The 27,897-nt window shown below is 49.6% G+C and overlaps 1 protein-coding gene across 1 annotated transcript in view; it reads left to right on the forward strand.

The window, feature by feature from the left end:
• The window catches only part of SLC1A7 (solute carrier family 1 member 7), a 52,625-nt gene that overhangs the window by 5,832 nt on the left and 18,896 nt on the right, over positions 1–27,897 (forward strand). Inside the window, exons 2-3 of the mRNA XM_040231169.1 lie at positions 1,918–1,997; positions 18,278–18,493. Of these exons, the coding sequence (XP_040087103.1) occupies positions 1,918–1,997; positions 18,278–18,493 (296 nt within the window). The remainder of the gene's footprint in view (positions 1–1,917; positions 1,998–18,277; positions 18,494–27,897) is intronic.

The following is a 27,897-nucleotide window of genomic DNA, read 5'->3' on the forward strand; positions in this document are numbered from 1 at the left end:
GGCTACAAGGAGATCCAACCAGTCCATCCTAAAGGAGGTCAGTCCTGGGTGTTCATTGGAAGAGCTGATGTTGAAGCTGAAACTCCAATACTTTGGCCATCTGATGCAAAGAACTGACTCATCTGAAAAGACCCTGATGCCGGGAAAGATTGAGGGCAGGAGGAGAAGCAGGTAACAGAAGACGAGATGGTTGGGTGGCATCACTGACACAATGGACTTGAGTTTGAGCAAGCTCAGGGAGATGGAGAAGGACAGAGAAGCCTGGCATGCTGCAGTCCATGGTGTTGCAAAGATTTGGACATGACTGAGCAACTGAACAACAATATACATGGATTAAAATTAATTCAAAAGACAAAGTCATAATGGGCATATATTTAAAAGTAGATTTTCGGGTGTTTTGGAAACGGTAGTGGAAGGGGACTGTCCTGCACTATTGTGCTAACTCACTCTGTGGGCAAATCACCTCCCTCTCCTGGCTCAGCTTTCTCATCTATAAAATGAGTCAGCGGCTAGACTAGAAGATCTTTAAAACCCCTTCTCAGCACCAACATTCTATAATTTTGGGCTTTTCAAAGTATCAGACCAGTAACCGCTATATTTGGCTTTGGGTTTACAAAAAATATTTGTAAGTACAAAAATTTAAGTCATATGGTGTTTGTTTCAAAGTCTTGTACTGGCCTCACCCACAAGCTTACCCTCTGAGGAAAGTGGACTCAAGCTAGCATTGCCAGAAATAACAAAATTGAATTAAATTAAATTTAAAAAGAACACATCCAGTTAAATTCAAGTTTCAGATCAACAGCGAAAAAAGGAATTCCCTGGTGGTCCAGTGGTTAAGACTCTGTGTTTCTACTGCTGGGGGCATGGGTTTGATCCCTGGTTGGGGAAATAAGAACCCACAAGCTGTGTGGCTGGGGCAAAACAAACAAACAAAAGCAAAAAAATCACCTACAAATAATTTTTAGTATAAGTAAAGAACAAATATTTGTTGTTTATCTGAAATTCAAACTTAACTGGCCCTCGGGGCACTTTCCTCTTCAGTTATCATGTTCCAGTTATGTGACCAGTTACTCTGGAGACAGCAGATTGGGCAAGGACCTGGTGCTCTAATCCAAGGGCCCCCAGATAGGGGGAAACCAGCAGGTTATGAGGAAGCTGCTTCTAAGAACTGTGCCCAGGGAGGGCTCTTTAATTCAGAGAGTGGTGTCTCACCAACCAATCTGATTTTCTCTCTTTCAGCATTGTAAATGTGAGCCCTGCTTCAAAGGGCTGGTAAGCATTCATGAAAATGTGGGGTGAGGGGACCCAGTACAGAAGGGAAACTGACTCAAGAATGCTGTGGTCTGTTTATGAGTCAGTGTTCTCATAAAGTAGACCGACAGCTTCTCTGGTGCAGAAACTGTGCCTCATTGACTCTTGAGTGCCCAGTATGAAGTCTGGCACAGTATGGGCTGAACGAATGTGTGAACAGTATGCAACCCTGCCCTCTTGCCACATATCATCATTTCAGACAGATCTGTAGCAAGGCTAGGAGGATGAATGTACAGAGTTGGGGGAGAGAGATGATTTAATGTCATTGCTAACCATTTATTCTCATCCAGGCTCTCTGCCAAGTGCTCTATATGCATCCTCTCATTTAAGCCTCCCAGTGGCCCTGTGAAAATGGTTATGACCCTCATGTTACAGATGAGAAAAACTCAGAGAGGCTGAGTAACTTGCTTGAGGCCACAAAGCTACTTACAGGGGGTCAAGATTAGAACCCAAGTCTGTTTGGCTCCAGAGCCAGTGTTTTCTCCATGGACTCTGCTGTCCATGTGTTAGACAGGAGAATATGGGTGAAATGGTGCTCGGAAGATTGTAAACTAACTGTGAAGTCCATATCGTCTGCTCTAACCTCAGCTCTTGCTGTGTTTTCAGGAAATTAGTTACTTCCAGTTTCCGGGAGAGCTCTTGATGAGGATGTTGAAGATGCTGATTCTCCCGTTGGTAGTCTCCAGGTGAGGGGCAGGTGTTCGGCTGGGAGGGCTGGGGTGCGGTTTCCGGGAGAGGCTTCTGTACAGATTCCGTCTGGGCCCTGCTCCCGCGGTGGGTGTCTGGACTGCAGGCTCTGGATGGTATGGTTGTAGGGCCCTTATGGGAAGTAGGCTGTGGCACGGGCTGCTGGAGTCTGGCTCATTCAGTGGCACCCATTATTTCGATCCCTTTCAGTGGACACTTTGTTGACTTGAGCAAGTGATTTGGAGTCCTAGAAACTGACCTGACTCCAGGGTAACTCAGGGTCAGGAAGTTAAGGCCCTGTTCCCAAGGAGAGGCTCTAGGTGGTGAATGCAGCAAGGCGCGGGGGAAAAGGTGACCTTGGAGACGATCACAAGGTGATATCCTGGCTCAGCTGTGTGCTGTACTGGCTGCAGAAACTAGGGCAAGTTGTCAGACGCCTCTGAGCCTCAGTTTCCTCATCTGTAAAATAAGAATAAAAACACCTACTCCAAAAAGTTGCTGTGAGGACCACTGGAGGCTGTCTATTTGCTAAACATTCAGGGACTGAGCACAGACTTTGAGGGCAGACAGGTGGGAGATGAAGCTGGATGATGGGTTCTTGATCACAAAAGACCTTGAATGCCAGGTTAAAGCATTCAGTCTTTACCCACTAGGGTGAGGGCCAGTGCAAATACTTGGAGGTCACCTGGTGTCTACCATAGATGTGCCGGTGAGTTTGACCAACGCCCTGGTCCTCTCTAGGTCTTGGAATTTTCAGCTGTATAATGAGTTGGTGGCTCCAGATGGTGTCCAAGAGCCCTTCAGTTTGAGACCATGGGTTTAGAACCTCCTAGGACTTGTGTGCAGGGAGAGAAGTGGACAAGCCTCTGAATCCTGGATTCAGGTGGCGCCTGGATGTAGGGGGCTCTGTCCCCTTGGCCAGGGTCATTAGCCTTCTCAGCCTCCTTATTGCTAAGGAGGGAGCCAGCTCCTCTTCTTTGCCCCTCTAGGGTGGCAGAGATAATGGTCCCCCATTATCTAAAAGGCCAGCTACTGGTGTTTTCTGCTGCCTGTAGGAGCCTTGCCAAGCTCAGTTCAGCTTCATGCAGGCAGCATTTGGGTCTCTCAGGACTCAACCTTCAAGGCTCTGCTAAAAGGCCACTTCCCTGCAGAAGCCTTCCCTGACTCCTCAAGCCTCTTCAGTGGTTGCCTCCTCTTCATGCATCTTTTGAGTCATTCGCTGAGTCAGGGAATCTGTCAAGGTCCCCAGTAGCCTCCCTATTGCTATATCCAAAGGACACTCTGTGTTCTTGCTCTGCATGACCTGTTCAGAACATTTCATACACTTGATACAATGGTTGGTCACTCTTTCCCTCTTAAAACACTCCTCCCTATGACTCTACTCCCTCTAGCTTTGTCTGCTCTCTGCCCCTTCATCCCAGTCTCATCCCTCTCTAATCAGCCTCTGAATATTGCAATTTCTCAGGCCTTTTCTCATCTGTCCTCATGGCTTTAACATACCACCTATAAGCCCAGCTTATAGATCTCCCTCCCCGACCTCTCTTCTGAGAATTACTCAAACTACCTACCTGTCACTGTGTGTGTGTGTATGTGTGTGCTCAGTCATGTCCGACTCTTTGAGACCCCATGGACTGTAGCCCACCAGGTTCCTCGGTCCATGGAATTTCCCAGGCAAGAATACTGGAGCGGGTTGCCGTTTCCCGCTCCAGGGAATCTTCCCGACCCAGGGATCAGGCCCATATCTCCTGCATTTCCTGCATTACCACGTGGATTCTTTACCACTGTACCACCTGGGACATTGCCACTTGATATTTCATGAGGATTTCAATTTAGCGTAATCAACATGAGATTTTACCCTGTAAACCCATTCCTTTTCCTGTTTTCTGCTTGTCAGTAAGCAGCAACTCCACCTACCCAGTTATTCAAGCCTGTGTTTATTCTCTTCCCCACCCCAGCTCATCCGTCAGCGACTCCAGCTGATTCTTCCGCACAACTAGAACCCATCATCATCCCCACCACAGGTGCAGACTCCACTGTGACATCACTGGTCTCCAGGCTTGGGTTTTTGTTCCCCTCCCATCTGTTCCCCACCTGGTGTCCAGAACGGTCTCATGAAAAGCCCATCCGGCCATGCCATTCATTCACCTAAAACCCTTCAGTGGCTCCCAGTTTACTTCAGATCCTTAACCTAAGTAGGAGGCCCTTCAGGGTTCTCCCAAGCCTGTGCTCCAGCTCGCCTCGTGCCTCACTCACTCCAGCATCCTGGCCTCTTAGCTCTGTAAGCAAACCAAACCCTCCACATCTCAGGGTCCTACACATCTCAGGACCTTCCTTCTGCCTGGAGCCTGCTTCCCCAGGACTTTCCATGTCTTCCCCTTCCCCTTCCTTTAGATCTCAACTTCCATGTCACCGCCTTAGAAAGGCCCTCCCCACCCATCGCCCGTCACTACCACTCGCACTCCCCCCCATCATGCCCTCTCCCTTTTCTTGCTTAGCACTTACTATGTATTATTATTCTATATGTATTTCATTGTTAACTTGTTTGTCTTCCACTGGACTATACTTTCTGTGAAGGCAGAGGCAATATTCTGTTGAGGTTCCACCCAGGAACTTGTCAAATGCCTGGCACGCTAAAAGTGCTTATTAATACTGGCTGAGTGGATTAATGAGTTCAACAATTGCGCTTTCTGGCACGTGGCCCTGTACTGAGTGCTGTAGATGCAGAGAGGGTCTGTTCACTAGGAGCTCACAGGCTGTGAGGGAGACTGATGAGGAAACAGACTATTACACAACAGCCAAATAAACACGCTGCCGGAGGAACACAGGACTCTGCTTTTTTGCTTCCTTTACCCCAGTTGTATAGCAATGGGGCATCTTCATCACCCTTTGCTGTTGACCTTACTCACTGCCAGGGTGTGGCCTCTTACTCCTAACAGAAACACTCTGAATGAAGTGGCCCTTGCATGGAGCCTGGAGTCGGGCAGACCTGCCTGGGTTCACATCCTGGCTCTGCCATTTCCTAGCTGTGTGACTTTGGGCAAGTTATTTAACTTAAAAAGAAAAAAAACAAAACCCTGAAGTCAGAGTCAAAGGCCTGGGTCCTAGGCCAGCTTCTGCCACAAATCACCATGTGATCTTGGGGCAGGCAAGTTTACCTGGGCCTCAGTTTACCCAGGCTACCCAGTGATTTTAGGCCCATCCAGCTCTCTGAGTCCTGACTCTCAAAGGCCTGGTCTCACGCCACCAGACTCAAGCGCTTTCTCTTGGCTGAAAGTGGAATGTGGTATTAACTTTAGAAAAGCCAGTGCGTGTTTATATTTCATGTGTTTATATTATATAGTTTGGGCTGGTGCAGAGCAACTGTGTCACTGAAAAATGGAAGTGCTTTAAAACTTTCCTATTAAGGGAGAATTAAACCTTCTTGGGAGAAAATGACACGTTTCTGAGCCCCTAACTGCTCTATCCCTGAGCCTGTCTTCCTTTAGCTTCAGCTGGTCTGTAATCCATCTGTCCATCCACTACCCATGGTTCCCTGAGCTCTTGCTCTTGGCCAGCCCAGGGCCAGGTATTTCTGTTCTCAAGGAGCAGCCACTCTGGTTTGGGGCTTGTCACTCAGGACAGAGTAAAATCACCAAAGCTGCTTTGAAAATTCAACTGTCAGGTCTCATTCCCGGCTTGCTGAACCAGAACTGCCAAAGGGCCCAAACGGGTTTGTTTTAAAAGTTCTGCAAGTGTTCTAATGGTTTGAAAAGAAACCCTGATGGCTTGGGATCAGAACTTCTGGCTGAATAGCTAAAGAGCCTGGCTTGAGGGCTGTTGCTCTTCAGTTCCCGGGCCTCCAAGCTGTACCCTCAGGAGATGGAGGCTTCCTGCCATGTAAATTGCTCCAGGGCAGTGCAAGGATACACATCAAGGCATATTTGCTTCCATTCCAGTAATCTGCAAGTTGGGGTCCCAAAGCCTGGCACCCATTCCCCTCTTCCTGGAGAATCTGCCTCCCTTCCCTATACCAAGCCCCTGGCATCAGGCTGGTCCCCTTGTTAATTTCTAAGCATGCCACCTACCTCCTCTGCTCAGGCTGCTCCCCTCCCACGAGTGCCCTCTTCACCTCTTAATTAAGTCCCCCTCTATTGTACACAAGTGCATGGATCACTAGGGGTCACCTTAGGGTGTGTCCACCTGTTTTTTGTCTCCATACCTTCCTTCTCCTACCCCTTCAAGACCAGCCAGAAATCCTACCCTCCTTGTCTTTAAAAGTCATCTCCACTCACGCCCTGTTCCTGGGGTGGGGTTGGGTGGAGGTGCTGCCCAGCTTCTGGTCCTAGTGGCTCATCAAGGAATTTCTTCTGAACATGGACAACCTCCTTACCATAAAAAGGATCCTGAAGAATATGAATTCATCTCTCTCTCAGGGACATCATCACAGGGTCTGGTACATCGTATGTGTCTAAGAAATGCTTTTTAAATGAACAAAGAGCAGTGGAAGGAAGTTGAGGCAGAATTCAGGCAAGGTTTATGAACAACATTTGAACTGACCCTTGGACAATGATTTGGAGTTATCTTTTTAAAATGGTTTGCACTTTTAAAAGTTACATAAGCAAATTACAAACACTGTGGATAACAACAAAAAATCCTATCATTCCACATCCCTAATTCTGCCCCTATTCTTTTTCCTGAAAATGTTTGTTCTTGTCTTTCTTAGTAGTGAATTCACTAGGCCCAGGGTGTGGTCCTTGGCTTACTGATTTAGAAACTCAACCTCATCTGAGCCCCTGAATTGGTCATGCCTGTCCTCTGATACCTGAAAGAAGCAACCAAATAAACCAAATATCAATTTGTTCATCCACAGAGATAAATACAATTGCCAAGGAGGACAAATGCACACAGCCTCTGGCCAGAGCTTTTCTCCCTATTGGCTCATCGCTTGGGGACCTCAGTGGTTAAATCTGTTTGCTGGCAGGACAATTATTTAACGATATAATAACCAGTATGAGTCTAGATTTGCCAATTTTAGTCTTCAGGGCCCAGGTGGTGGAGTTCCATCCTACATGCATTTAAATTTAGTGAATTCAATTACATGTGGTATGAAAAAGAGAGAAAACAATTTAAAGGAGACAAATGGCTTCCCCCATTCAAAGACCTATGTCCTGGGTGCCTGTATCGTGGGGGAGCTGGGTCCCCACTCTAAGCCAGTCTCAGTTCCCACATGTCTTGCAGAGGGAGCATCTCCCCACATGGCTGCGGTGAGTCTAGGCCATGAAGAGAGGATTGCATGGTTTCTTTTTCACATCATGGCCTCCAAGTGAATGCTGTCCGCTTCAGCTGGTGATCACCTGAAGAAACAGCAACCCAAAACTGTCTTGAATGAAAGTATATACCTCCTGAACTTTATGAACAATTTAAGGGATCTTCAAGGGCAAATCTAATTATGAATGGTTTTTGCTTTATGTACTGACTTGAGGACTAAATATACACAAGCAGGAAGCCCATTTTCTTCCTTTTGAGGCCTGTACCCATTGGCCAAGATCAGCTTATAAGTATTAATAGGTAAAAAGAGAACGGGAACATCTTATCTTGCCACTAGCCCTGTTGCTCTGGTTCCTTCCACAGAGTGTCTCTTTTGAGCACAGTCCTGCATGGATTGGTTCAAGCCTAAGCATGGCCCTTCGCAGGTACATGTACCTGCTCAAGCCACAGGGATGCTCAGTTCTGGCTCCCAGGTCATACGAGAGAGCTCAGTCATGGTTCTTCAAAACAACCTCAGTCATGCTCTGAGATTAGCTCACTGTGGTTGAGCTCTGAGTCCATTCTCCCCCATGGTGAGTTAGCCCTGGAGGTCTTTAGTGCTGACAGACCTTGGTCGTGGGTGCCCTAGTAAACCCTGATTCCAACTTCAAAGTGCAAGAAGCAGGGGTTGGGGTCTTCGTCTCTTTTTTCTCGGAAGGCCCCTGAGCCTCTCATGCAGATTAGTGCCCCTTTCCATAACTCGGCAGATCTTAAGGTCTCAAGGAGGGGCACTTCCATCAAACTGCAAGTCTCTCCCTTCCCCTGCACAATGTGTGCCTTCTTGCCTTACAATTGCCACTTGAAAAATTCTAAAAATGACAACTGCAAGGAACACAGAAGCCTCAGACAGAATTTAGAAAGCTCTGCCCCATACATTGGCATAGGAACTAGCAGTCTGATGGTTAGGACCTGCCATGGCATTGTACTTGGACAGTGCTAAGGACCTTACCACTCTCTGCTGTCTTCTCTGTGCTCCACTGCTGACTGATTCCATGCTAATTACACCTTCTTTCATTAGAAAAGTCAAGCCTTTGGAGCCTTCCTTTCCCATTTTCTCCCTGTAATATCACTTGTTGCTACCCTGATCCCTTTCGCTTTACATTTATTATTTAACCCAGTTCACATTTATGGTTTAATCCAAAGAATATTGGCAACTTTCTGTTCCTTTATGTTCTTGGAAGATACCTCACTGCTATGCTGTGCTTAGTCACTCCATCATGTTGGACTCTTTGCGACCCCATGGACTGTAGCCCGCCAGGCTCTTCTGTCCATGGGGATTCTCCAGGCAAGAATACTGGAGTGGGTTGCCATGCCCTCCTTCAGGGGATCTTCCCAACCCAAGGATCAAACCCAGTTCTGTATTGCAGGCAGATTCTTCACTGCCTGAGCCATGAAGGAAGCCCTCAGATTTACCCCAGCATCTGTTATTTACCACACTCTTCACTTCGACCATAAAATAGACACAATGCTATCTGCAGACTTACAAAAAAGTTCCCAGCAGGTGCTATGGGGAAGGGGGTGGGGACCATTTTGGCCCCAGTGAGGTTGGACTTTGCTTCTAATGTTGGGAGGTCATCTAAGCCTTGTTTTCACACATCCCCAGACAAGAGTGATGCAAGGAACCTGGGGTGGGTCAAATCAGCGTCTGGATCCAGCTAGGGACTCCAAATCTCCACTTGTTTTTTTGCCAAAAACTCTCCTCTCCCCTCATTCTTCAACGTCTTAAACCAGGCATCATTCAAGGAAAACTGAATCCATATGTTTGTGACTCATTGATGCCGAACATGGCAGAATGTTTTATTAGCTCCACATCATAGCAGAGAAATCCACGGGTGTGTGGGTTAATATGTAAATGTGTGTTGTAGGGCTTTACACACGTGTATTGTGTGAATGTATGTGTGCACATGTATATGTATTGCTTTTCTATTGTAAGAATTTTAGACTGATTTTTCTCAGAATGAGGAAGTCTTGTTTGGCCAAAGAAACTCAACCCTCCCTTCTCCCCCTTCCTGAGGAACTCTAGTTTGGCAGACAACTCCCAAACACCCACGTTCTAACTTACTGGAGATGGTCCTGGGCCAAGCCGCCACTGAAATCTGGCTTGAGAGCCAGTCTACAGGGGGCAGTTGCCCGGGGCGTCCCAGGGTAGACAGTCAGTGGGAGGGAGGCAGGAGGAATGGGCAGCCTGCACTTCTGAACTCTGCCCCACAAGCCATGGGGCAACTGTTCTTGGCAGAGCTCTGTTGACCTCGCTGATGGGAGCCCTGGGATCACTCTTTGGCCCTCTTGCCCAGTCAGCTGATCACCTTACTCATCAGGAGGGGAAACAAAGCCCAGCTGTGGGGCTATGGGTGGGGTCAGACCATCAGCTTGGTGACTCCAAAAAACGTCCAGATTTTATCACCCATCGCAGACTCCCAGGCTCTTTTCCCCTTCCAGTTAGAGAATTCCTACTTATCCTTCAAGGATCTTTTCAGCAGCCACCTCCTAGGGGAACACTAGCCTGATTCCCAGGCTGGGCTAGACCCCTGCTCTGACCACTCTCAACCCAACCATGCCCCAGGGCTTTGTGATGTCCACCCTGCAGGTCTCTCCACCCACCTGAGGACCACAAACCCTCCTCCTTCCTTTTTAGGAGCCCACAGCACGCAGAGCAAGTGTTCAACATGGGGCATTCTGGGGACCTGTGTGAGTCTGGGGAGGTGGGTGAGGTCTTGAAAAAGCTACTCTCCTCTGGGGACAACCACTGTATGGGGAGGGAAGTTCGAGAGCCTGGGGCAGGTGGGCCCAGCTGGACTAGACACTAGCTGCCCCTCTGGTAGAAGGAGGGGAGGTCCGGGACCTGTGTTCCCATATCCTCTGGGTGGGTGCTTTCTCTCCCTCCTAAACATGGCATGGGGGCGCTGGTCATAACCAGTTATGATGGGTATCCCAGGAAAGCCATTCCTAATGGTGGACGTGGCTACCTGAGACCACAGGGCCGAGTCACGGTCACCTGTTGGGAACACTGGCTCCCTCCACCTGATATTTTTTGCTTCGCGGAAAATAAAGGGGTAGGGGACTGGAAACTGGATGGACCCTTACTGCTCTTGGGAATGCAGCCTTCCCAGGGCAAAGTGGTTGAGACTGACATACGGTCAGACATGGGCTCTCGAGGGCTGCAAATGAGGCTCCTCCCAGCTTTGGTTTTTGTCCAAGTTCAAGCTTGTTATTTGCAAGTTCCCAATCCATCCCCTTCTCATGGCCAGGGGCCTGGGCAGGGGGACCTGCAGAAGGCAGGTGGGAACACAGCAGCACCCCCAGACCCATGCCTGTCTCCTTGCCACCGCTACTCCCCCTTCTCTCATCCCGCCTCCCACACTCTGAGCCCTGAACTTAGTCCCCACCTTCCCACTCACCCCGGTCCCATGGAATCTACAGTGGAACCAAAGAGGTTTTGTCTGCGTGGCTCCAGGGGGGCAGGGCTGGGCTCAGTGTAGAAATTCTCTTCCCTGGAGGCAGACGTCATACTAATAAGTATAACTAGCCCACAGTGGAGGTAGTGAGTTCTCTGTCCTCTGAGGTATGCAAACAAAGATGGTAGAGTAATTCCCACCCTTGGGAAGGGGGTGCTGGAGCCAGAAGACCTAGACCTTAGCCAAGTGGGAGCCTAGGCATCCTGCCTTAGGTCTCAGAAGAAGTTTGGCTTGAGGGTGGGGCTGTGGCCAGGACAGCTGGGAAGTGTAATTCGGTGCTAACGTGGCACTTGCTGTCAGCTGCCAGGCCTATGGTCTGCTCAGGGGCAAGGAAAAAGACCTGAGTACTTGGTAGGGCTGACGGGACTCCCACGGACCCCCGGATGCCTCCATCTTTTGCCTGTTGGGTGAACTGCCTGCAGCTGCACCCAGGGGCAAGCTTAGTAGAGCTTCCCTGACTAGGTCAGCCGAGGCCAGAGCCCAAGGACTTGACTCCTTCCTGTCTTTAACTTCCCAGTGCAGGATGTTGTGGAAGTTGTCATGCTGGTAAACCAAATCTACTTACTAGTTCAAATCTACTTACTTCCTATGTGATTTGAGCAAGTTGCTTGCACACCTCCAGTGACTAGGAGCTCACTACTTCTCAAGGAGGTCCTTCCAGGGCAGGACAGCTGTCTCTAGAAAGTTATTCCTGGGGTTGAGCTGAGCTCTGCTTCCCCATGACTTTCCCCATGGATCCCAGGGGGAGTAGTTTCCAGGGTCTGCTCTGCTATGCTCCACAGCCCCCGCCCTCCAGGCTGGCGTTACTGTCCCCCACCACCTACCCCAGCTGCCCTCTCTGGGGCACACACCTCCCTCCTTTGTCCCTTTGGGTCTCAATGTCAAGGGCAGGTCTGTAGCCTCTTCTGCAAGCCCTCCAGGCTTCTAGCTACACAGGCTGCCCTTCGGCAGCCTCATTCCCCATTGACTCACCAAGCTGGCGGCAAACAAACTCCTCAAATCCCCCTTCCGCGTGCTGCTGCTGGGGCTCAGCCCTCCTCCGCCCCAGTGTTTGTGCTCTCTAGGGTGTTGAAGCCAAGTATGGCTTTGCATGTGTCCATGTTCATCTTTATCATGTCAGTCTAAACTAGCCTGAGTTCTGCTTAGTTCCAACTCCCTCATCCAGCACATTGGCTGTTCCTCCCAGCTTCCCATCCTCCTCAAATCTGATCCACATGCTGTCAGTGCCCTTGGCCAAGCCATTGATAAAAACAACAGGGAAGGAGAGGGCTAAAGGGAGAGCTCCAAAGCACAGCTCCAGAGGCCCTCCCGGGTTCTCAGTACTCAGAAGAGGGCTCTGCCTGCGATAATCATTCTCACAGTTCTCAGGAGACCCTGTGCCAACTACCTCAATGTCACATGGACACACAGTGCCAGGGGCACTTTGCTAAGCTGGCAAGGGAAACAGGGCTGGTCCTGGTGACTTGTTCTCCAGAACCCACAGTGGGTGCTCATGGTCATCAGAAGTCACCCCCTATCCCAATCTTGTCTGGAATTTCACCCTGGCTTAACGCACACACACACACCAGCAAACCTGCACCCAGGCCAAGCCAGGCCCTGAGCTCTCAGGACCTAGAACTGAGCCAGATTCTACTCTTCCCTAGAGGGGCTCACGGTCTGCTCCGGCAGGTGGCCATGGAACATTCGATGACAGCACAGAGGTATGCTAGTAACTGGAATGCGCTGACTACTTGCTATGTACCAGTCACTATTCTAAACCTAGACTAACTTCACAGTAAACTGTCACTGCCCTCACTGTGAAAAAGGACATGGCAGCCCACGTCAGTATTGTTGCCTGGAAAATTTCATGGACAAAGGAGCCTGGTGGGCTACAGTCCATGGGGTCACGGAGTCAGGCATGACCGAGGGACTGAGCACATCCCTATTTTATCGTCCAGTGGGAACTGAGGTGCACAGAGGCTCAGGAACTTGCCCGAGCCTCCCACACAGTGAAGGCTGTGTGCAGGCAACCAGGGGCTGCCCGGCCTGGTCTGGTGGGCTCAGGAGGCCCTCAGAAGGAGGAGGTACTGAGTGGAGACTGGAAAAATGGGTAACAGCAGGAGAGAACTGGAAAAAAAGCAGGGAGGGCAGGGGCAAGGCAGCAGCGTCCTCTCACTGTTCACTGTGCCACTCAGCATATGTTCCTGCCAGCCTGCCCAGTGCCAGAGCTGGCTGGTCCCTGGGGATTCAGAAGTGAGTGTGCCAGCAGAGTGCCCTGGAACAAACTGCGAAGTACAGGGTGCCCTGGGGAAGTGAATGAGATGGCCATAATCAGGGAAGGCTTTCCAGAGGAAGTGAGGTCTGAGCTGGAAACTGGTTGGGTTGGAGAGATGTGCGTGGGGTGGGGTAGGGGGGTACCAGGCTTAAGGAACAACCAGCGCAAAGGTGGTTCAAGGAGCAGCAGTGAGAACGGGGTAGCCGGAGAGGTACCAGTGAGGAGAAGAATGATTCTAAGGCCTTGAAGGAGTGTGGATGGTTCCTGAGGGCCGAAGGGAGACACCATGGACTTCTAACAGGGCAGGGCCCCCAGCAGTCTGAGCAGTCTGTCCGCTCTCCACAGTGAAGTGTGCAGGGAGCAGTGGGTACCTCTTCCGGTTATATAGGGTCACGATACTCAACTCAGGGGTGTGCATGAGAACAGATGAGGGTCAGCAGCAGCCTTTTTTCTCCCTCCTGGAGGAGCCTGGCAACAGCACCTCCCTTTCCCTACCCCTGCAAGTGGAGCAATTACCAGATTACCAGATTGAACAGGCTGGGCCCAGGGGCCAGTCAGCTCCCCAATCACATCAATCTCTTGAAACACAATCCCAGGCCCAGCACGGTGGCCAGATGGCTTAGGAGGGAGTCCCAGACTTTTGGGCTTCCTGAAGCTCTTCCAAGGCCCTTGAGGATGTGGGGGGTTCCCAGGAGCACCACCATTCTGGGAGTTGGGAAGGCAAGTTTACCTAGTCTTCCCTCACTATAAATTACAGAGCCAGAAGGAACATTTGAAGTCAACCTCATGGAATCTCCCACTAAGTCTGGAAGCCTTGATATAGCATTCCAAAGGTGGCTACCCAGGACCTCCAAAGATGGGGAGCTCACTACCACAAATCTGAGGGCAGTGGCCACGGGGCAGGTCTCTGAGACCTGAGAACTCTGAGAGCTGAACTAAAGAGGTATTACATGGACTGAATCACACTAAAATTGTGATTAGCCAAATCTGGAAGGCCTTTTACTTCCATAGGAGTTAAACCAGATCTGTACCTTGGGGAGTTACTATGGGAGAAGAGAAACCCCACAGGGTTGAACCCCAAACCCCTGTCCCAATTTTAACTCTACAGCTGACCAGCTGGGCAGTTTGGTCAATCATCTCCACCCCCTTATTTTTCTTATCTGTAACTTAAACTGTGCAGCCCAATAAGGCAGTCCCTAGTCATAAGTGACTGCTGAACCTTTGAAATGTGGCTAAGTGTAACTGAAAAACAGAACTTTTTGTTTTTAATTGATTTAAATTAAAAATTTAAAACCAGAAGTAGTTTTTCTAAGCTTTTTCTATTGGTTACACATTGAAATGATAATATTTTGGATATACTGGATTAAAATATTAAAGTTAATTCCACCAAAAATGAACATCACCTGTTTCTTTTGACTTTTTTTTTTTTTTTTTACTGTGACTACTAAAAAATTTAACATTACAGAGTAGTTCACCTTATCATCCCATCAGGCAACCCTGATACAGGAGATTAAGGATCCAGTGAAGCAGATGTTCAGGTGTTTGGGGACAGTTAAGGTCCAGACAAATTATGGTCTATGTGGCTGCTGGTACTTGAGGTTGTGTTTTTCATCACACAAGCAAGACATGCTCATTCTAGAAATAATAGAGAATGTGGAAAAACAATAAAAACAGAACAGAAATTGCCCATAATCTGAGCACCCAAAGACAGCTACTGGTAAATTTTCTCATTTTTTGCCCCTGTGCATGACCACGTGACCTAACACTCTGTGCAGACCACCCCACCCCAGCCTGTAGGTTCTCAGAAAGGCCACTTTAATGACTTGGCCTCAAAGTCTACACCTCAAGGAGCCCCCTCCAGCTGAACGACAGGACCTTGAACTTCCTTTTCTGTGACCGTGAATTCCAGGAATGGCCGCTGTCTCCTGTGAAATCCGGGCCTCCTGCACTCGGCTCCTGTTCTCCTCGGCCTCTGCCATCACCTGTGGTCACCCCAGTACTGCGGCACCGGCCTGGGGAGGGGAGCCGAGGGTCTGCTCTGTCATGCCAGCAGTTCACAGCTGCTGCCCCTTCTCTTCAGCCAGCAGGGAAAGCTTTTCCGTGCGAGGGGCTGGGAGCGCGGCTCCTGAGCGGAATCACCTGGCTGCCGGGTGGAGGAATTCTTTCATTTGATCCAGTAGCCCTTTCCTCTCCAGAGCCCCTGTGTCAGGGGTCCCCTCTGGCTGTATCTAGAACTGGCACTCCCTATCTTACCACATCTCGTCTGTTCCTGAGAGGGCACTAACCCCGCGTGAGACTTCTTCCTCGGGGTGGCCTACTGAGGGACCCTTGCTTCTTTCTGGGATCTGATTTTCACCTACACCCCTCTCCTACACAATCCCTCAAGCACATCTATGTTTATCTGGACCACAGAAGCTCCAGGGTACCCTGTAGAGAGCTAAAGTATCTCATACTTTGCTTTCCCCACTTGATATTAAATAGGAACGCGTTTCCAATGAAACCATCACTTCTAATGGCTTCATAGAACCCTATTCATGGATAGGTTGTAACTTTTAATCTAATCTGCCTTAGTGATTTAAGATGGCCCCATGTTTTTGCTCTTACAAATACTACTTCCCTATATACTTTGTTTACTTTCATATTCTCAGGCCTAAGGAATGTTTACTTTCCCTTTTCAGACTTCCAGCCAATCCTACTAGACCTGTTGTTAAACCCTACCCTCCTCTGTGTTCTCCTTGGGCCGGCACTCAAGGCCACTCCCACACCTGAGCTTAGTCCGTCTCTTCTGCCCCGATGTCACCCAACCTAAAATATGACCTGAGCTCTGACCACATTAAGCCCCACAGTGTCATTAAGCCCTCTCAGCCTCCCTGTTGGCTTCTGGTGTCCCACTGCCTGGCATCTCCAGATCTTCATCTCCCAGTGCCCTCTCCTCCAGGCAGCCCTTCCTTATTTCTCCTAGCTGGAAGTGGTCCCTCCCTCCTCCGAATGAAGACAGCGTGTCCTCGTCCCCTCCCTAGTGGTACTGATGCAAGCATCATGTCCTTGAGTCCACTTCTGTCTCGAGTGTCCAGATCTGTTTTGTTCCCCACCCCCCTGCCAGAGCAGGAGCTGCTTGAGGGACTGATTCTGATTTCTTTCTGTGGGCACAGGGCATGGCACAGAGTGGACGTGCACTGCAGCTGCTGCTGCTGCTGCTAAGTCGTTTCAGTCGTGTCCGACTCTGTGCGACCCCATAGACGGCAGCCCACCAGGCTTCCCTGTCCCTGGGATCCTCCAGGCAAGAACACTGGAGTGGGTTGCCATTTCCTTCTCCAATGCAGGAAAGTGAAAAGTGAAACTGAGGTCACTCAGTCGTGTCTGACTCGTCGCGACCCCATGGACTGCAGCCTACCAGGCTCCTCCATCCTTGGGGTTTTACAGGCAAGAGTACTGGAGTGGGTTGCCGTTGCCTTCTCCAAGGACATGCACTAAAGGACTAAATAACTACATGGGTGAAAGAGGACAGGCCTGGAGCTAGGGACTGAGTTCTGGTCCAGCCAGCCTCTAGTGTCCTGGCTCAGGGTCAGGGCTTCCCTATGGCCTGCAGTAGTTGGGCTTGGCTCTGGGGGAGTCTGTTACGGTCAGAGGCCCATTGGCCCTGGGCTGATGTGCTGGCCCTCGTCTGGGGATAATCTCTCTCATGGATAATGTTACAGAGCAGCCCCTCATTTCTCCATTCAATCTCATTACCAGCCCTTCAGGATTTACATTTAAGACCCACCCTAAGCCCATCACTAACATATGGTATCTTGGCAGACAGACATGAATGGAGTAAATATTGACTCATTCATTCATTCACTCCTTCACTCAGCAGACTACACTCTAGCAGTTCTGGAGTGAGGGTTCTGGCTCCACGGGCCCAGCATTGAATCAGACCCAGGCTCAGCCCTGGAGGTGCTTTCAGTAAATAGTCGACAGTTTAGTGAGGTGGTACTGGGACAGCACAGGGATAGTGGGATCCCAGCAAAGGGGTCTTACCCCTATCTGATGGTCAGGGAAGGCTTCCTGGAGGAGGAGACCTTTAAACTGTGTCTTAAAAGAGGAGTGGGCCTTTGCTACAGTGAAGAGCAGGGTGCTCACAGGCAGCGGTTACAGCCTGGGGTGGGGGAGAGGCTTTCTGTGCTCAGCTCTGATGCTAAATGATGCCTGCTGCAGTCTAATGATAAGAGGAGGTGGATGGGAAGGGATTATCTGCTCTTGTTTACATGATTAAAACCAGACAAATACTTCCTTTATCTGAAAGAATGAAAGGGCTTTGGGGAAAAATCCTTTTGGCAGCAAAGCAAAGTGCAAGCATCTCCTTAACTGACCTCACCTGCTCCCCCCACATCCTCAACCCCCTCACCCACACCCCCAAACTCCCCCCACCCCCTCCCCCACCCCAAAAGCTGTGAGAAGAATAGCTCCAGGGCTGACCTGCTCTGGTGGGTGGCAGGCAGAGGTGGGGAGGAGTCAAGAGGAATGAGACCCACAAGACCCTTCTCACAACCTCCCACGTGGAGAATCTGGTCCAGGGCACTAACCCAAGCCGGCCACAGGGTGGTACCTCTCAGGGAAAATCTAACCATGCTCCATTTTATAGATGCAGCTCCTGACGTCCAAAGATGGACACCTGGGTCACAGAGCCAGATCACTGACTCCCAGCCTACGGCTCTAACTCCCTCATTCAGTCTCAGCCATGAGTTCATTCAAAAGCCTGCATTAACCACCTGCCTGGGGCAGCACCGAAAACTCATGCTGGGCACGAAGGAGACACAGGGGAGTCAGACCTGCCCCTCTGCTCACATGTCCTCAGTCTGATGAGGGAGACAGACAGTGACAACCAGGGTCGTGAGAGGGCAGCCCAGGGGTTGTGGGGACTCTCCCCCATGGGGCCCTAACTCTGGAGGAGAGGCAGGTAGTCCAAAGAGACTTCACTGAAGAGGCTGCCCTGAGCTTGGTCTCATCTGCTGGGTAGGAGCTGGGCAACTGAATGGAGCTTCTAAGAGGACAGAAAACAAAAGAAAGAGCAGGTGGGAAAGTCTAGAAGTGTGAATGGGCTTGACTGATGACACTGGGCAAGGGCACAAGAGCAGAGGGAGGCTCGATGGAGCCAGGGGATTAGGGGTGGGAGGATCCCCGTGCCTGCTCATTCCCAGGAGCTCTGCGAGGGTGCCGGGCAGAGCAAGGAGGGGGTGAGAGTGGGTGCGCCTGAGTGCTTGGCCTGCCCACCCACAGACGCTGACACCCACCGCTCTCCCAGCTTGATGTCCGGCCTCGCCTCCCTGGATGCCAAGACCTCCAGCCGCCTGGGCATCCTCACCGTGGCATACTACCTGTGGACTACCTTCGTGGCAGTCATCGTGGGCATCATCATGGTCTCCATCATCCATCCTGGTGGCGCAGCCCAGAAGGAGATGACTGAGCAAAGCGGGAAGCCCATCATGAGCTCAGCCGACCCCCTGCTGGACCTCATTCGGTAACCCCCGCGGCCAGCACCCTGCTTGGCAATGCCACACCCGGTGGGCCTGCCCACAGGCCCAGCCCTGCCTGTCACCCAAGGAGCGGGAGAGGGGGTGGGGATGGGTGCTCAGGGTCTTCTCTTGATCGCTCGTGGTCACAAAGGGTCAGCCACAGAGGCCACAGTCTGTCCCTCCACCCCATGCTCCCCGCAGACTCACACTGAACTGTTCACCCCCATCAGGACGGGACGAGCAGACGTGCAAAGGGGATGCAGTAAGGACATTCCTCAGGAAGGCAACAGCTGCACAAAAGTTCTGAGCTGGGCGTGGTGTTGTAGGGAGAGGTCGTGGGCCATTCTGAGTCCTGAGGTGTAAAGGGGGAAGTGGACAGTCATTGTTGGAGGAGTCAGTTGGGGTCAGACCATGAAAAGCATTGGGAACCAGACCAAAAATCACATTTTATCCTAAAGACCACAGGAAATGGGTTTTAGACATAGGAGTGCCATGATCCAATTCAGAAGGCTTACTCTGTCTGCCAGAGTGCTGATGGATAGGTTTGGGGGCGCATGGCAGAGAGGAGACAGAGGAAGGGATGGGGCCAGGGTGGTAGCCCCGGGCCTGGGGGAAGAAGCAAGACTGAAGGCCGCACAGGAGGTAAAATCAGCAGGAGATGGCGAGATGGGGGGAGAAGTGGAGGAGGTGGGGCTGCTGATTTCAAGGGCATGAAGGTGTCTGGCCTGGGCACCTGAGTGGACAGCAGCGTGGTCACCAGGCCAGAGGACAGTGTAGAGCAGGTGTGGATCTCCTGGTGGTTGGCTGCTGGATCTGAATGCTGTGGGGAGTCTGAGCCAGAGATGGAGGTTGGGAGAACAGCAGATAGAGGCCTTAAGAAGACCCCGATGGCAAAGGGGTCTCCCAGGACAGTGTGGGTATGGACAACAGGGCTGGGACCAAGCCCGGGGAAGCACCACATTGGAAACAGTTTATTGGGCTCAACAGGGTGTCCCATTAAACTTGCTCTGTGGACTTCTTCCGGTCCCTCCCATTTTCTTGCCAATTTCAGATATAAGAAATCCAGTTCAGGACTTGCCTGGAGGTCTAGTGGTTAAGACTCCCCACTGCCAGCGCAGGGGGCAGAGTTTCCATCCCTGGTTGAGGAAATAAGATCCCATGTGACATACCGCATACCCCCCAAAAAAATTTTTGTAAGAAATCCAGTCCAATCCAACAGTAAAACTCCAAACTCACTCCGTTTAAAATGGATCCTGTCCTAGCCTTTGCTGATTCAGACGTGGAAACTGGAGTGAGGAAGAAAGTCATAGCAGGTTTTTCCTTCTTTCTTGCTCCATCTACTTCCCTGTTGCTAGCTCTGGGGCTGCACAGCAGAGAGGGAGAGGGATGGCTAGCAAAGTCCTCCTTCACAGAGGAGCCTTGTGAGCTCTTTGGTGCCCCTCCTATCACAGGTATCTCTCACCTGTTATCGCCTTGACTCAGACACTCCCTGCACCATTTGGCTGCTCAGGATGCCCTCCTCAGCCCTGACCTCTGGTGTCTGGAGACACCTCACCACCACTCACTCCAGGGATCCTCTTAGGCAGAGTCCCTTCTGCAAAGTTCACACTGGCCTGTGGAACACACATACACACACACACACACACGCGCGCGCGCGCGCGCGTGCACGAATGCTTTGTGGATATGCAGGCCTTTCCCAGGTCCTGTGGACATGAGTCAGGCACCAGGTCCTACACACCACAGATCCTAGAGGACACAGCCAAGGTCTTTGAGTAGTTCTCTTGACTTAAAGTGAAGGAGAAGCAGTCTTCTCGTCCCCTATGGGGGTAGATGCCCAGCATACAATCCCTCTCTCTCCCTTTCTTTTTCTCTCAAGTAACCCTTGCCCTCTGTATCAGTTAGCTGTTGCTGTGTGAGAAACCATCCAAAGACCTAGTGCCTTAAAACAACAACCACACGGCTACAGGTCAGATGGAAGTTCCCGCTGACTTGGACTGGGCTCAGCTGAGCTGGCTCATGTGTCTGCAGGCAGCTGGCCACTCCACCGGGGAAGAGCTGCTACAGGATGACCTTGGCTTAGATCTAGCTGTGCTCCTCATGTTCCCTCATCTTCCTGCAGGCCAGCCTGGATTTATTTCATGGTGGCGATGGGGTTCCGAGGGAGAGCTAGTCTGGGCATGTTCTTATGAGGAAGGAAGAGGAACAAGAGAGGGAAACAGAAACATGCCAAGGTTTTGTAAGTCTCTACTTTTGCTGAGTCCACTAACATTCTATCAGCTGAGACGAGTCATGTGGCCATGCCCAGACTTAGGGTGGGAAGGGATAGCAATGTCAAGGCAAAAAAAGTCGTTGTGCCCTGTCTGACTCTTTGTCTCCCCATGGACTGTAGCCCTCCCTCCAGGCTCCTCTGTCTATGGAATTTTCCAGCAAGAATACTGAAGTGGGTTGCCATTCCCTACTCCAGGGAATCTTCCCCATCCAGGGATCAAACCATGTCTCCTGCATCATCCTGCACTGACAGGCAGATTCTCTACTACTCAGCCACCTCAGTATCCAGGCATGACAAGGCATCAGTGAATAAAGGCCATGAGTACAATCAAGCGACCACTCCCTCCCTCTTCTCCATTCTCCAGGTTCTTTTAATCCTTTGGGATATGTGATGAGCTAAGGATCACAGAAGTACCTGCAGTTTTGTTCCTGCTGTGTTCTTGACCCCACAGGGCCAAGAGTTAGAGAGATCCAGGCAGGGTCTGGTGTAGCTACCTTTACTTGCCTGGCGATTCCATCAGCACGTTGGTGTACACTTTCTGTACACTGACAGTGCCAAATTTTGTTTCCAGCAGAAACCTCTCACCTGCACCCCAGATTCTTCCATGCACTTGTCTAAAGGCATCTCAAAATGAGCACATCCAAAGCTCAACACTTGATTTTCCCCATAATCTGTCTTTTCCTCAGTCCTCCCATCTTAGTCTGTGTTTCTTTTTCTCTCATATCTTGCATCCAATCTTTCAGCAAATTCTGTCAGCTCTGTAATATCTTAAACCTTATGCCTCCTGTCCCTCTGCCACTTCCATCATCACACAGACCACCATCACCTCTCTCTTGAGGGTCCAGTATGGTCACTGCTTTCTCTCTGCTTCCCTAAAGTCTGTTCTCAGCACAACAGCCAGATGGATCCTTTATAAACCTGCTCACAACCTGTCACAGGTTGACAAAATCCACAGTGTTCACTGTGGCCTATGGGCCCATCATGATCCACCCCACCACGTACAGGTCGGGCCTCTGACCTTCACTCCAACTCTCTCCTGGCTCCAGCCTGCTGGCCTCCATACAGTCCTCCAAATGTCCTTAGGATCCTGTCTCAGCAGCTTGTCCTCCTCGCTGCCTCTGTCAGGATAGTCCTTCCCTTGCTCCATTTACACCTCTGCAGAGGGCCCTCCCAGCCCCTCTCTCTTCATAGCCTGTCTTAGTGCCTGACATTACCCTATCTGTGTATTTCTGTCTCTCTCACTGGAATAAAGTACGCTCTGGGAGGGCCAGTTGTTTAAAAACCATCCTGCTGTATCCTGGAGCCTAGAGCAGACCCACACAGCAGAGGTGCTGAGTGCTTCCTGGTTGCATACGTGGGAGGCAGGGACATCTGTTGTGCTGGGGCCTGAAGCCCCAGTGGGGTTTGAGGCACTGACATGGAGAAAATAGCCAAGCACGAGGTGTCAAGGCCTGGATGAGTCTCTACCCACAGCCACCCTGGAGGACGGTGCAGAGCTGCTGGAGCAGGAGGAAAACCAGGAAAGCAAAGGGTAGAGGAATTTCGAGAAGTTTCATGTCTAAGATCCACTATTTCTAAGATTTGGTGCCTATGAGTCATCATTTCTTGGAGCCTATGATTCGAAACAGCCTTTCCCTGTGGTGGAAGGAGGCTTGGCGCATGGGGAGCCCCCGCCCTCCCCAATGGCCTCCCCTGCTCAGGGGCTCAGGGCCCTGGATTGGACACACATGTCAGAGTCAAATGTTCCAGGAGGAGTCCCTGCTCTCAGCTGCTTTTCACGTGGTGAAAATTGATACTTTGGGTTTGAGGTTTTTTCCCCAGTTGCTCTCAGTCCTGAGCAAGTGTTTTTTGCAAAGCTGGGTGGTTGGACATCGCTGTCACCATGCTTCAGTCAGAGAGTGGGGCTGCAAGGGAAGATCACGTGCTTCCCGCAGAGACCCTCATCTCAGCTCTGTGGGTTTGCTGTGTGGCTCCCGGGGGACAGCCCCCTCCCCGAGCCTCTTTCCCCAGTGGGTTTCAAGATCCCTTCTAGCTCTGTGGTTCTGAAACACAAAGGCCTAGAGGCCAGTGAGGAAGCTTCTGGGCATGGGCAGAAAGTTCTGGAGGCAGGTTCTGGGAGACAAGGCTGGCAGGATGGTGTAGAGCTCAACATTGCAGACCTTGATTCCAGGCTGAGAGGGTGGCTGCTCTACTTGAGAAGGGGGAGGCCAGTGGGTTTGGGAAGGATGGATCAGAGCAGGGTAGCGTGGAGTGGGCAGGATGTGCCTGGAGGCATGGGGATGCCCTGGGAAGGGGTGTAGTCACTTCAGTTGCATTCAGCCCACTTTCATTAAGTAACTTCTCTGGGCAGAGTTGGACTGAGAGCTGGTGGGGAGGGAGGGCAAGGGGAGGGGTGCAGTGGGGAAGGCAGGAGAATAACGTTCCCTGCATCTAGCCGTCAATCATCTTAGGACAGACAGATCGGAAGAGCACCCTGGATAGCCATTCTCAGCATCCTTTTCTAGCTCTGAGGTTCTAAGAGGCTGTGCAGAAAATGAAGACACCAGCAGGGAACTTAAAGCAGCCTCCTCAGCCTTGATCTGGCCCAGAGTAGATGCCTACCAAGTGCTGAAACAGAACAAGAGTACGGGTGACCAGGAGAGGGAACTGGGAAATGGAGGCAAACGTGACTACGGAAAAGTCAGAAAGATGAGGGCTTCAACTGAACAGGAAAATAAGGCTCACAGCATCCTTCAGGGTGGGAAGATATATGTTATGTCTCTCTGAGATGCTTCCAGAGAAACACAACAGGCCATGTCCCTGGATGACTCTCCAAGACATGAGTTCATTTCCTAGAACTCCAAGTGGGGGCTCCAGAAAATTGACGTCTGCTCACAGGGCAACCTCCTGGGACAAACCCAAGCGAAACACCAATCAGAGCTGGGCCCCTTCTTTGTTTTCTAATCTTTCAAAAACACCAGAGAGATTAAGTCAGCTTGGCTCTATTTATAGCCCCCAGTCACCCCTTCAGGCATTGGATGAAGCTCTTGGGAGCTGTGCTTGGAAAGGAATAATTCCCACCTTTGGAGCTTGGGCTGGGGACATGGGATTAGGAGTGAGTTTGGGAACTTACAAATACTAAGTGAGGTGGACCGTGGCCTTGCCCCAGGAGACATGCAGGGAGGCCTGGGGCAGAGTGTACGGTCTCGGCCTACTAATATCTCCCAGTCACATTCTGAATTTTTTGTAACTACCACCAGGAACCCAGGTCTCCCGGGGAAAAAAGGAAGGCTTCCCATGGGTCTTCAAAACCAAAAGAAAATGTATGTTTTTTCATTTAATAATCAAAAGTATAATTCTTTATGAAAATCTGAGGCTAGGACTTCCCTGGTGGTCTAGGGGACATGGGCTTGATCCCTGGTTGGGGAAGACCCTACATATCGAGGGGCAACACAGCCCACGCGCCATAACAACTGAGTCTGTGGGCCACCATTACCGAAGCCTGTGCGCCTAGAGCCTGTGCTCCGCAACAAGATAAGCTACAGCAATGAGAAGCCCGTGCACCATACAAAGACCCAGCCTACCCCCGCAGATAGTTTTAAACACACTAAGAAAAAATCTGAGGATAAGCTTGTGGACAATAATACAACCTCACGCATCAGGAAATGCTTTTGGCTGCTGGTTAAGAGAAACTTGAAGCAGCAGAGGCTTAACTAATGTAAAAACGTGTATTTTCTCTCCAATAAGCAGACCAGAGGTGGCAAGGATCACCAGGAGCCCATGCTCCCTCCACCTTTGTGCTTTGCCATATTTATTTAGCGCTTGGTTTTTCTCACCAGTGTCTCATGGTGCAGTGAAGCTGCTGAAGCTCCACCTGTTATGTCTATGTTCTGGGCAGAAAGAAATGAGCTGCAGGAAAGAACCAAAGGGTCCTAGCTGCATAAGCATCTTTGCAAGCTTTTTCCAGGAAATGCCACCCCATCACTCCCACTTATATTGCACTGACCACTCCTCTGGAAAGAGAGGCTGGGAAACAGGGCTTATTGTCAGGGCCCTCTTGGTCCCTGTAACAGCCTTCAGTCTCTGTTAGTGAGAAGAAAGAATGGAGACTGGGTAGACAGCTAGTCATCCCTGCCACAGCACATATTTTAAATTATTTCCATTGTTAAGGATGTTGTAAAGAGATGAACGCATGAGGTATAAGTTCCGTTCGCTTTCTTACATGTGGCCTTTTGAATGCTCTTGGTTTCTGCTCAGGCTACAGTGGCTTTCCTTCTAAGTTTTATTAGAGAAACATTTAGTCACTTGAACCTACTGGGACTGTGCCCAGGAGACGTTTTCGAACTGTTATCACTGGCGCGGTGTAGACATCCTTCATTCTGGTCACGAGTGCTCAGGGCAGTGTGCCTGGTGTGAGCTTTGGCTCTGCTTGATTTCCAAAGCCCTTGCTGGCAACCATTGTTCTGGTGGCAGAAATTTGCTTATCACTTATTGAAAAGAAATCCTCAGGTGAGCTTCTGCAATCTCAGCTCCTGACCCTGCTTTCCCTCTCCCTTATGACAATGCTGAAATCAGTGGGGAAAACCATGACCATTCTCTACCACTTTTCTGCCTTGGCAGCTCATTGTAAGTCCTCTTCTAACCACCACATAAAATACAGGTTACCCTGAACCTGTATTTCAGCAGCAGTGAAAAAAATTATAGTTTCTGCTTCTCAACACTGACTGCTGGGGTGTAAAGTCAAGAAAAAAAACCCACACTCATGTTCACATGTATAACTCCATGGATATGAAAGCTGAGTCTTGCAAAAGGAAAGACACGCCAAGAACAAGAGTGAGCGGGAAGGAGGGTCCGGGTAGAGGACACGGCATGAACACGAGGCGCCTGGACTGTTCAGGGAAGTGCTAGCACAGGGACAAAAATCCTTGTGAGCATCTCTGATTCAGGATAGATTCCTAAGGCAGATTATAAAGGCAGAGGCCCTCACTGTAAATTGCATATTGCTTTATAGTTTGCTGCCAGAACTGTGTGAGGGAGTCCATGTCACCAAACATCCTCTGGCATTGCCCTTTGGGATTCGAATGAAAACTGACCTTTTCCAATTCTGTGGCCATTGCTGAGTTTTCCAAATTCATTGACATACTGAAGGCAGCACATTAACAGCATCATTTTTTAGGATTTTAAATAGCTCAGTTGGAATTCCGTTACCTCTACCAGCTTTGTTCGTTGTAATGCTTCCTAAGGCCCACTTGACTTCACACTCCAGGAAATCTGGCTGTAGGTGAGTGATCACACCATTGTGGTTATCTAGGTCATTAAGACTGTTTTTGTATAGTTCTTCTGTGTATTCTTGCCACCTGTTCTTACTCTCTTCTGCTTCTGTCAGATCCTTACCATATCTGTCCTTTATCATGCCCATACTTATATGAAATGTTCCCTTGATATATCCAGTTTTCCTGAAGAGAACTCTAGTCTTTCCCATTCTATTGTTTTCCTCTATTTCTTTGCATTGTTCACTTAAGAAGGCTTTCTTAACTCTCCTTGCTATTCTCTGGAAGTCTGCATTCAATTGGGTAAATCTTTCCCTCTCTCCCTTGCCTTTTGTGTCTCTTCTTTTCTCAGCTTTTTGTAAGGCCTCCTCAAACAACCAGTTTGCCTTCTTGCATTTCTTTATCTTTGGCATGGTTTTGGTCATTGCCTCCTGTACAATATTATGAACCTTGGTCCATAGTTCTTCAGGCAGTCTACCAGATCTAATTTCTTTAATATATTCATCACCTCTACTGTATAATCGTAAGGAATTTGATTCAAGTCATAGCTGAATAGCCTAGTGGTTTTCCCTATTTTGTTCAATTTAAGCCTCGATTTTTCAATAAGGGGTTCATGATCTGAGCAATAGTCAGCTCCAGGTCTTGTTTTTGCTGACTGTATCAAGCTTCTTCATCTTCAGTTGCAAAGAACATAATCAGTTTGATTTTGGTATTGACCATCTGGTGATATCCATGTGTAGAGTCATCTCTTGTGTTATTGGAAAAGGGTGTTTACTATGACCAACATGTTCTGTTGACAAAACTCTGTTAGCCTTTGCCCTGCTTCATTTTGCACTCCAAGGCCAAACTTGTCTATAAACTTGTCTATTATTCCAGATATCTCTTGACTTCCTAATTTTGCATTCCAAACCCTACCCCTACAATGAAAAGGACATCTTTTTTTGATGTTAGTTCTATTAAAGTGAAAGTGAAGTCATTCAGTTGTGTCCGACTCTTTGCGATCCCATGGACTGTAGCCTGCCAGGCTCCTCTGTCCATGGGATTCTCCAGGCAAGGGTACTGGAGTGGGGTGCCATTTCCTTCTCCAGGGAGAAGTTCTATTAGCTCTATTAGGTTGGTACAAAAATAACTGTGGTTTCAGACTGTGAATTTTAAACCACTATAACTAGGCTCAAACACATCTTTGTTAATTAAAATAAGAACCATTACAATCAACACATTTTTGCCAATGAAAAATAAGTTTATTCCTGTAGTGTACAAATCTATGCTTCAGAATTCAGTGAGCTGTTGGGAAGCATTTTCTGCCTCCTGCTGGTTGTGGAAGCATTTTTCTTGCAAAAAGCTGTTGAGATACTTGAAGAAGTGATAATCGGTTGGCAAGAGGTTAGGTGAATATGGCAGATGAGGCAAACCTTTGTAGCCCAACTCATTCAACTTTTGAAGCATTGGTTGTGTGATCTGCAGTCAGGCGTTGCCATGGAGAAGAATCGGGCCCATTCTGTTGACCAATGCTGGTTGCAGGCATTGCAGGTTTCAGTGCATCTCGTTGATTTGCTGAGTCTACTCCTCAGATGTAATGGTTTCTCCAGGATTCAGAAAGCTGTAGTGGATAAGATGGGCAGCAGACCACTAAACAGTGACTATGACCTTTGTTTGTGTGCAAGTTTGTCTTTGGAAAATGCTTTGGAGCCTCTTCTTTTGTTGATTATCAGGACTACTCCATTTCTTCTAAGAGATTCTTGCCTGCAGTAGTAAATATAATGGTCATCTGAATTCAATTCACCCATTTCCATCCATTTTAGTTCACTGACTCCTAAGATGTTGATGTTTACTCTTTCCATCTCCTGTTTGGAAGATTGACCACATCCAATTTACCTTGACTCAGAGACCT

Source organism: Oryx dammah, unplaced genomic scaffold (genome assembly GCF_014754425.2).
Source record: "Oryx dammah isolate SB20612 unplaced genomic scaffold, SCBI_Odam_1.1 HiC_scaffold_28, whole genome shotgun sequence".
NCBI classification, from domain to species: Eukaryota; Metazoa; Chordata; class Mammalia; order Artiodactyla; family Bovidae; genus Oryx; species Oryx dammah.